Here is a 10,741-nt window from a genome sequence, read left to right as displayed (position 1 = left end):
GAAATTGAGTCAGTTATTTGCCGTGTATATTCTCAAAGTAGCCCATTTGATATCGTAAGAGGCCTGGCTGGAATAAACAGGCTTTGGTGCCACCTCAACATTTGTCTAACCAAAAGTACAGTCATTTTAATATTCACAATTTTGGCTCTCCTGTCCTGTCTCTGCCTAAGTTCGAACTACTGCTATATCGATCCTGGCAAAAGTCGATATTGGGTACGGCCACTTCTTACAATAAGCTGCACTCTAGTCGTACGATCATCTCGCGTGTTCCGGTCACGATGTCTTGTTTTCATCATACGACAGTAGCCTACAGTACCAGCTTAACCAGCGCAACCCAACGGACGAGGGAGGAAAGGGATGCTGCGCCTGTCGAAATGTATCGCGCTCCGTTTCAATATGTTACACAGATGTAGGCTACAATCTACTTGCGTATGGTGACCTTGTTATGAGTATTTTTTTGCAATAACTTTGACTGACGCAGCGAGATGGTGCGGCAGTAAGGAATAGATTTGTATCCTGTTATAGCCTCCCAGGACCGTTGTGCGATGCGTCGCTGATCTGCATTTTTTTCTGCATACAGGCTATCCTTGATAGATTCGTCGTCTTTCGTTCTTGATACAACGTTGTCGCCGGCAGATAATGTTGAATTGAGCTCAATTATTGAACGAATAGTATAAATGGTTTTGGAACATTCCTGGAAAACAATCATGTATCGATCGAAGGACTTGTTTATAGATCTTATGAATTTCATATAGTAATTCTGTTGGACTCCATTCAAAATTATCTAAAATAGCACGGTAAGCATGGATCATTTTCATAACATTTCCACATCTATTGAGTGTATTGTAGGCATGTAATCTACTGATAAATGGAATTATACTGGTATTAGGACTGTCAACAACCGTAACCTACCAAGCATATTGCGTTGGTTTCTCCCATCTCTCTATTGGGTGATCAATGAACCTTTTACCGCATGACCTCAATGGTGAACTCATACACATCTTGCCTGACATCACCATCATCAATCAATGTGGGTTTTTATTTATCTTAGAATATATGGAGACTTCTGTGTTTCTCTTGTTGTAATGCTTAATGAAAATGTATGTCAGGTGGTATTCTAAACTGCATTATAAAGTAACATTAAATAATTAACCTACAGTGAAGTTCAATAAAGAAGGGGGAAAGATACTGCAAATGCATCATTACACACACACACACACACACACACACACACACACACACACACACACACACACACACACACACATTTGTAATCCTTTTATTATTGTTCATCATTAGTAGCAGAAAAGGGACACTTATACACATGCAGGTATAATTAGGCAATAAGGCACTAAGTGGTATATATATGGCCAATATACCACGGCTAAGTGCTGTTCTTATGCACGACGCAACGTGGAGTGCCTGGATACAGCCCTTAGCCATGGTATATTGGCTATATACCACAAACCCCCGAGGTGCCTTACTGCTATTATAAACAGGTTACCAACGTAATTAGAACAGTAAAAATAAATGGTTTGTCATACCCGTGATATACAGTCTGATACGAGAGGCTGTCTGGATCTTTAACTTAAAGACCCTTGCTCCCTTCGGTCTCAACGTGGACTTTGATCTGAAGCCATTTTTGTGATTGTTGTTACTTTGCCATTGTGGTTGTTTGTGGGCTTGTGTGGTCTAAAGTGAGTCTATGATCGTATGCTATCCATTTGTATTTTTTGTATGCTGCTCTTTCTATGCCATTTTAATATTTGAGAAATTAACCAATGATATTAGGCCACTCTTGGCCATGATTACAGACACCTGTGTGTCTTGACACTATATAAACGAGTCATCCCGCAGTGTCTGTGATTGTACCCTGATGAAGACAGCTTGCCTGTCGAAACGTTGGTAAATTATTATTTTTTGCATCTGAGCTCCTAGAGTGTGCGGCTCTCCTTTATTTTTAAGTTTTCTACTCCGCTAGCCAGCACCTCGCCTAAATAGGTGTGCGTTTCTTTTTCTTCTAGATTATACAGTCTGATATACCACAGATGTCAGCCAATCAGCATTCAGGGCTCAAAACATCCATTATTAACCACGTTGCATCGTGCGTAATAACAGACCTTAGCTGTGGTATATTGGCCATATACCACACCTCCTAGTGCCTTATTGCTTAATTAAGGCCCTCTGACCCCGTTCTCTGTGCAGGGTGCAGTACAGGTGTGTCATCATGGAACCTACAGGCTCCACCTTGGACATGCAGATGAAGAGTGTTGAGAGGAGTACAGTGTTTCTCAGACAGGAACATCTCACCCTACTGCATGGCCTACACCTGGAGATCCTGTCCTTGCAGAAACGATGCACCGGTGAGTCTATATATCACACACACGCACACACACACAGTTACATAATTTCCTGTCAGTGACTAATGTATGGTGTGGTATGTATTTAATCAGGCTTTGTGGCAAGCGATGCAGGACAGAATCCATTATAGAATTAATACACTCTATCTCTCTCTCTCTCACACACACACACACACACACACACACACACACACACACACACACACACACACACACACACACACACACACACACACACACACACACACACACACACACACACACACACACACAATACATAATCCATAGACAGATGTCATAACCCATATGAAGGGGGCTCAGCTCTGTCCACTTGACACGTCAGCAGCAAAGAACAGATCCAGAGAGCAAGAGAGAGAGAGAGAAGGGGTGGTCAGATCAAATTAGACTAGTGGAGTAGACTGTGACCCTCTTTACAACAGCAGTGTTACTGCAAGCCAAGCAGAGGGAGCCCTCACTGCAGAACAAGATGTAGCCAAGAAGGCCATGAAGCATCCCTATCGATGCATCTCTTCTCTGCTCTCGGCTCTCCTACTGTTGAGTTAAAGGGCATCACCACATAGTGTTATGGTTTGACTGACAGACTAGGCCTATACACAGCAAAGATGCTATAGCCATCAAATCTTAGATTCAAACGCAATGTAGCCTACTGTACTAGTCTCTCAGCGCAATAGTTTCTTGGGACTATTAACTTTAACAGAGCAGGTTTACCTCAGTGAATCCTCCCCCCACTACAGCCAGGGTTTCCATGAAAGGGAGCCACAGGTCAATACCTTCCTGTTCCTGGCAGTGAGGGGGTCTGATTCCTCCTCTGGATTCATCCTCTCTGCTGTGGTTCATCTATTATCCTCCTCCTCTTTCATCCTCCCTCCCTCCCTCCCTCCCTCCGTCTGTCTGTCTGTCTGTCTGTCTGTCTGTCTGTCTGTCTGTCTGTCTGTCTGTCTGTCTGTCTGTCTGTCTGTCTGTCTGTCTGTCTGTCTGTCTGTCTGTCTGTCTGTCTGTCTGTCTGTCTGTCTGTCTCTGTCTGTCTCTGTCTCTGTCTCTGTCTCTGTCTCTGTCTCTGTCTCTGTCTCTGTCTCTCTGTGGAGGTTGATGGGATTTGCTGAGCAGGCAAAGGAGGGTGATAGGTTAAAGGATTTATTGTGCTTATTTTGGGAGGTAAACTGTCTATTCATGTGAGTGAGAGGGCATGGGCAGGGAAAGAAAATAAATACTGCACAGTATATTTTAGTCTTTGTCCTTGAGGGCAACCCAAGCATGGCGTCTGTCTGTGCTGACTGGATAAGTGCTTAGAGTCCACCCAGATAAACAGAATCAGTTTAACTCAATGTGATTACTGTATGTCCAGTCTACACAAGGCCCTAATCATGTCTGTTTGAACTGTCTGCAATCAAGTTACTTGACAGACTAGACGCAAACAAATATATTGGACATGCAACGCTTCAATAGCACTACAATTACAAGTAGAGATGAACATGAGTAACAGGGATCACAGGACTGTCCCGAGAACACTATTCACATTTCCTGAAAAAATGTAATGAAAGACACGAGAAATTACACAATTTCCCCCCCAATGGTAGCACTAATGCAGGCCCTACACATGCGCAGTGTCAGATCAGCAAAAAATAAAACAGCAGATTATACAAACAAATTGTCACATGAAGCCTTTAGTCTAGCGCATTGACTTCACACAAAGTTGCCATAAATTCAAAGTGCACGCATAATTGACACTGCCGGACTGCACACGCGACCCGAATGCAGTTAAACCCTACTGTAAGCCTGTAGACTACAAAATAACGTGTGCCTCTTTAAGCTGTCATTGTGAATCTTCAGACAGTCACAAATTTGATAGGCTTATACACAATTCACTACATAGGCATCTCTGTCACAGACATGAAGTCTGTTAACAATTCGGGGAGGCATGAGGACAATTCTATCTTCTCCTGTCCTAGAGCCTAGGCTATTTTCCTTTCCAGTCCCAATCCTGGTGAAACCTAAAATCCTGATTCCTGTCTTGCATGAAAATCCCTAACTTTATTCTGTAATCCATAGGTTGCATTATCAAAGCACGTCTCTCGCCTATGCATGTCAAAATACCGCAATAACATTTCCCCTGCTTCTCTGCGCTGACTCATAGCATAGCCTACTAGCTGCCCTTATGAGTGCTGAGGAAATATTCTGTTGAAGAGTATTTTTCTCCACTCATACAGGAGTAATAAAGACCTAGTGCGCAATAGTTGTGTATTTTTGGGGTGATTTATCAGGGGGTGCTGCAGCACCCTCAGCACGCGTACTTCCCGCGGCTATGATTGGCACTTCCGATTTTTGCGTTATTTCCCTGACTCTCAGGTTAAATATGAATTATTCCTGGTATTGAAACTTAGTCGATTTTTGGGAAAATATGAATCCCTAGTTTTGTAAGGTACTGGGTGTCGTGAGTGTGAAGTCAGGCGCAGGAAAACAGAGAGTTCAATATAGTACTCTTTTAATGCGCACACGGTGAACCACGGCCACCCCACTAAACACTGGGTGCTATAAACAAACTGCCCCAGACACGGGGAACGAAAACAGTCCAGCACTATACACGAACATAAACCAACACGTTCGTCTGTATCAAACACCAGGCTTACAATGATCAATCCCTCACAAAGAAACGGGCGGTCCGGCTGACTAATAAAGCCCAACTAATTACAACAAACTCAAAACAGGTGTAAACAATAAACACATAAGGAGGGGGAGAAAAGAATCAGTGGCAGCTAATAGGCCGGCGACGACGACCGCCGAGCGCCACCCGAACGGGAAGGGGAGCCGGCTTCGGTCGGAGTCGTGACAAGTTTCGATCAGTTTTAGCATTTAGTCTTTCAATGAGACACATACCCGCATTCCTTTCTTTTATATTTTTAAATTCCTATTTCTCTCCTAGACTTACTCATATTACTAATTTCTGTCTCACACATTAATCATTCATGTCTCTGTCTCATTTCTTGTCTCTGTTTTCTCAGAGTTGACATCTGAGCTGAATGTGAAGCCTCCAGGCAAGAGTGAACTGGGTAAGTTCTGTGTCTCTCTTTCTCTCTCTCCCCCCTCTCTCTCTCCAAGCTTGGCTTGGTGACACTGACTGTTTGTCCTCTTTGGCTCATCACTCCAACTCCCCATCTCACCCTCATGGCAGTATCCCTCACTTTACCCATCCCCCAAGGGACATCCCTGTTATCAACCTCCCCAAACAATCTCTCCCTTCTCCCCTCTCCCTCTCCCCCTCACCCATAAAGACCGTATTCCATAACAAATCATCATATAGGGGATTCACATTTTATGGCTTGATCTGCTGTTACCAGGAAAAAATATAGGAGGATGGGAATTGGGTAGATTGGCAGCAGAGTTCAAGTTCATGAATATGAACCATCAGACAAAAGGTTGTGTATGCACCTTAATATTCCCTTAATAGGTTGTTTGTTGAATTAGAATGTCTAGATACAAGATGGATATTATGCTAATATCTTAGCTTAGATAATTACAGAGACAGAAGGGATGGGAGGGAAGGGTGGTGAAGAGAAAGAAAGGAGGAGATGGGGGGTCATGCCCATCTGCAGCCCATTAGAACTCATCAGGGCCCCCCTCTTTTCCCAGAGCAGTCCATCCCTTGCTCTATCACTCCACCACAGCCCCCACTCCTCCATCCTCGCAAATTGATCCATCCATTTTTACTCCCCTCTCATGTTCCTCTGTGCACTGGTGGAGGGATCCAATTACAGTCTGTTTGCTGAGACAGAGAGGTGGCGGGACAAGGGAGGATGGTACAGTTAGGGGGGCACAAGAAAGTGTTAGAGGGACAGTAAGAGAAAGAGAGAGATAGAGAAAGTGGTAAAGAGGGAGTGAGAGAGAGCGAGAGAGGGAGTGAGGGGAGAGAAAGAGAGAGATAGAGAAAGTGGTAAAGAGGGAGTGAGGGGAGAGAAAGAGAGATAGAGAAAGTGGTGAAGAGGGAGTGAGAGAGAGCGAGAGAGAGAGAGGGAGTGAGGGGAGAGAAAGAGAGAGATAGAGGGAGTGAGAGAGAGAGAGCGAGAGAGAGGGAGTGAGGGGAGAGAGAGAAAGTGGTAAAGAGGGAGTGAGAGAGAGGGAGTGAGGGGAGAGAAAGAGAGAGATAGTGAAAGTGGTGAAGAGGGAGTGAGAGAGAGCGAGAGAGAGGGAGTGAGGGGAGAGAAAGAGAGAGATAGAGAAAGTGGTAAAGAGGGAGTGAGAGAGAGCGAGAGAGAGGGAGTGAGGGGAGAGAAAGTGGTAAAGAGGGAGTGAGAGAGAGCGAGAGAGGGAGTGAGGGGAGAGAAAGAGAGAGATAGAGAAAGTGGTAAAGAGGGAGTGAGAGAGAGCGAGCGAGAGGGAGTGAGGGGAGAGAAAGAGAGAGATAGAGAAAGTGGTAAAGAGGGAGTGAGAGAGAGCGAGAGGGAGAGTGAGAGAGAAAGAGAGAGAAAGGGGGGAGGGGAAAAGGATGGAGAAATGGAGATTAGATTACATAGCATTTTCTATATTTGGAGCATGACCTCACCACCCTGGTCTAGTGGGCGACAGTTAGACAGAGACCAGGGAGAACTACACCCAGGAGAGAGAGAGCTGGGGTTACCCAGAGAGAGGGGGAGGGGAAAGAGACATGAAGGGAGGGAGGAAACAGAGATGGAGGAAGAAAAATCTGTAAAATAATGATTGTGATCAGGAGAAGAATTAAGATAGAGGGATGGAGAAAGAGGTATGGAATGAGAGAGACTGTTACAGAGAGAGGGATTAAGAGGGGTGAGAGAAGAGAAGAACAAGAGAAAGAGAGGAGGGTGAGAAAGGAGATAGAGGAAGGGCTACTTATATGGATATCAGGTTCCTCCTATTCTAAACGTAATGCAGCAATCCTTATATAGGCCTAACGAATATCTCTACTGATCATTTTACAATGATTTCATATCAAAGTTTCAACTAATCACAGCACATTTTGGGGGATTCTTCCTTCCCATCCGTCTTCTTTGACCTAATTCTTGGGTCAACCAGCGTACCAGAGGCTGTGGTGTAATTCCTCTCCCTTTGCACAGCTGTCTAAGTCCAAAGCCACAGCTACAGTTAGGTCTGACTAAGGCTTTTTTCCTACTAGAGGGATTTCAATGTGATGGAGAACCGTAGGTTTGACCAAAAAGCACAGCAAATGTTGTACGATGATTTTAAACTGGCGGTTAAAACTGGATGCAATGATGTTATCACTGCCAATTCCTGGTGTAATGATGACATCAGTGCAGCCAATTTTGTCCACTGGGAAATAAGTTATTATTGGGTTGAGAGGGCTATCAGTATGTTACTAGATTGAATGAAATATCGGCCACCAACCCACCAAAACAATCACCTTCCTTCCCCTCCCATCACACCACCACTGCACGTGAGCAGTCTGCCAGTCTGCTATCTTCAATCTCTCTCTATAGTGGGTAAGTGGCAGCAGATGGCACACCCTGCCAGTGGCCATGCCGTGGTTGGTAGGGATTGGGTGGTGGCTACTGGCAGGGATTTCCTCAATGGCTCTGTAATCCTTTGCACATATGTGCTCAGTCTTCTGCCTTTGTCCAGGCAATCCCTAAACCCACATACCATTTCCTATCTGCCAGATTATCCACAAATGTGCGTTGAGGGTAAATTGGTGATTTAAAGCAGCAAGCGCTGGTCACATTACTTAATTTCATATCCATTTGACTGACTGGATCACATCCAGGCTGTGTGTTATTTCTCTGTATGTACTCTATGCTCTGTTCTCTGGTCCTATGTCCAGATGAACAGGGGGTTGGGGGATGGGGTTAGGAGTGCTATGTGTGGGCAATATGTCAGCATGGGTAATAGATGCCAAGTACACACTGCCCTTAATGTAAATCCTGGCAGCTGCATTTGGGGCTTGTTTTTCTGTCTGTATGTTAGTCATCTGTCTGTGAATCTCTGATGATTTGACTTGTGTGTGCTTATCTGTTTGTGTGTTTGTGTGTCTGTCCTCAGACCTGGCGGAGGAGGAAGAGCAACTGGAGGCCCGCTGTCTGGAGGTCGAAGATCGCCTGGCCGAGCAGCAGTGCACCCTGGGAGAGCTGCGTAAAGAGCTGACTCACAAGGGGGCACTGGTAGGCGCTCTGCGGGCTAACCTCAAGGACAAGGAGCGCCGCTTCCTGGACGAGCTGAAGAGCCGCAGCCACCGCTCCACGGTGCTCAACACAGAGCTGCAGAAGCAGACCGAGGCGGCAGCCTACCTCTCCTTCCAGCTGCACGCCGCCCGCCAGAAACTGCACCACCAGAGACTGCAGCAGAGGCAGCAGGCCCTCAGGGAGAACCGGGAGAATAGGGATCATCATGGGAAACCCCCTGGGCTCCAGTACAGCCAAGCAGCCGAGTGGGACACCGCCACCTTTTCTCCATTTTCTCCTCAGTCGCCCTCCGGTTTCTCCAATGCCTCCAACGCCAGCTCCGCCATAGCCTCCCCTGTGGTAAAGCCTAAACGCAGGGGCAGCAGGGCCACATCAGGGCACCAGCTCCGGGCGGAGAGGGCCAGGGAGTGTGTCCCCCAGGAGAAGGTGATGGGCCCCGCAGAGCCCACCGCCATGCCTGACCCAGCGCTGTTCCTCCACCCTCACCGCAGGCACCACAGGTCCAGGGCCAGGCATTCCCACTCCCCGGCCCACAGACAGCCTCCTCTGGTGGGGGAAAGAGGGGAGAAGGAGGGGGGTGGAGAGGGGCCAATGGAGCCCCAGGATGGAGCTCCTCCTAGAATGGCAGCCACGGCCACAGCGCCACCTGCTGGCTGGTCAGACCAAGGCTGAATAGCTAGCCACACTGTGACCATCCCTAGAAATGCATCATCATTACTATCATCATAATAATTGTCATCATCATCCCTATGACCGTCTGATTTTATTAATACTGTAAATTGCCCATTGTCCTACACCTTGATCGAATTGATTCTGAAATGAATATAGCATTGTTGATTATAATCCTATTAACTCTAATGACTGGTATTTAGATGTATTGCTATAATGAACACTTTTTATAATTATACATTTTGACATGACCTGAATTAACTCAAACTCCCAGGTGTACGAACACCCAAAGGGGGTTGTTGTTACTAATCACTTCACGTCAATGTGTGGAATCATGTAGTTGAATGCATTTACACTGGCGTCGCTCTATATAACGTTATTATGGGGCCTTATCCGAGTGTGGCGTCCTTTGTGGAGGTTAGTTTAACCTATGACCTGTAGCCTTAGACCACAGCACCTACTGTGCAATTACCTTACCCTACTGTGTCGTTTTAGGGCCAACCATAAATCAACACTGGGTCACCCTTGTAGAGAAAATGTGACTGACCTCTGTTGCGCTGAGTCACAGTTGGGTAGCGTTTGAGCATCTGCATCTGTGTATGTCCTTGCTGTGAACACGATTGATTTTCAGATCTTCATTGTTGGCCTTCACTGGCAAAGGTCCCACAGGTCCAAGCGGGGTAGTCATGCCGTCCTATCCCACGGAATCTTTCTTTATTCCATTGGTCATACAATAGGTAGGCCTACAGCACACTATATATGTTATACAATAATTGAAAGTAACATTAGTTCACTGGCCTGACACAAAAATCTTAGTGGGTTTCAAATAAAATGTGCCTCTGAACTTTAAAAAAAACGAAAAACATATTAGAGCTGATGTCACAAAGTGCTGTACAGAAACCCAGCCTAAAACCCCAAACAGCAAGTATTGCAGATGTAGAAGCAGAGTGGCTAGGAAAAACTCCCTAGAAAGTCAGAAAACCTAGAGAGGAACCTGGCTCTGAGGGGTGGCCAGTCCTCTTCTGGCTGTGCCGGGTGGAGATTATAACAGTACATGGCCAAGATGTTCAAACGTTCATAGGTGACCAGCAGGGTCAAATAATAATGATCACGGTCGAAAACAGCAGGGTAGCACATTCGGTGAACAGGTCAGGGTTCCATAGTCGCAGGCAGAACAGTTGAAAATGGAGCAGCAACACGACCAGGTGGACTGGGGACAGCAAGGAGTCATCAGGCCAGGTAGTCCTGAGGCATGGTCCTAGGGCTCAGGTTCTCTGAGAGAAGAAAGAAAGAAAGAAAGAAGAGAGAAAAGACAGGGAGAGAAAAGAGAGAAAATTGAGAGAGCATACTTGAATTCACACAGGACACTGGATAAGACAGGAGAAATACTCCAGATATAACAGACTGACCCTAGCCCCCCGACACAAACTATTGCAGCATAATTACTGGAGGCTGAGACAGGAGGGGTCGGGAGACACTGTGGCCCCGTCCAACGATACCCCCAGACAGGGCCAACCACAGCCCCAAAACCACCAGGGGGATATC

General features: G+C 46.0%; 1 protein-coding gene across 1 annotated transcript; it reads left to right on the top strand.

Moving 5' to 3' along the window:
- The first annotated feature begins 378 nt into the window (after window positions 1-378).
- On the top strand, window positions 379-10,522 carry LOC139548840 (coiled-coil domain-containing 92B-like). The gene is made up of 4 exons (XM_071358727.1): window positions 379-797; window positions 2,206-2,363; window positions 5,381-5,428; window positions 8,388-10,522. The coding sequence occupies exons 2-4, from the start codon at window positions 2,228-2,230 to the stop codon at window positions 9,197-9,199; spliced, it is 996 nt and encodes a 331-aa protein (XP_071214828.1). The 5' UTR covers window positions 379-797; window positions 2,206-2,227; the 3' UTR covers window positions 9,200-10,522.
- The last annotated feature ends 219 nt before the right edge of the window (window positions 10,523-10,741 follow it).

The sequence above is a fragment of the Salvelinus alpinus genome, chromosome 22 (assembly GCF_045679555.1).
Source record: "Salvelinus alpinus chromosome 22, SLU_Salpinus.1, whole genome shotgun sequence".
NCBI lineage: Eukaryota > Metazoa > Chordata > Actinopteri > Salmoniformes > Salmonidae > Salvelinus > Salvelinus alpinus.
This window is presented reverse-complemented; position numbering and strand designations above follow the sequence as displayed.

Excerpts from the sequence above, each read along its gene's own strand:
- LOC139548840 (XM_071358727.1), top strand. The coding sequence starts at position 2,228 with ATGGAACCTACAGGCTCCACCTTGGACATGCAGATGAAGAGTGTTGAG. Across the intron at positions 2,364-5,380 it reads CTTGCAGAAACGATGCACCG|AGTTGACATCTGAGCTGAAT; the intron begins GTGAGTCTATAT and ends CTGTTTTCTCAG. Across the intron at positions 5,429-8,387 it reads TCCAGGCAAGAGTGAACTGG|ACCTGGCGGAGGAGGAAGAG; the intron begins GTAAGTTCTGTG and ends GTCTGTCCTCAG.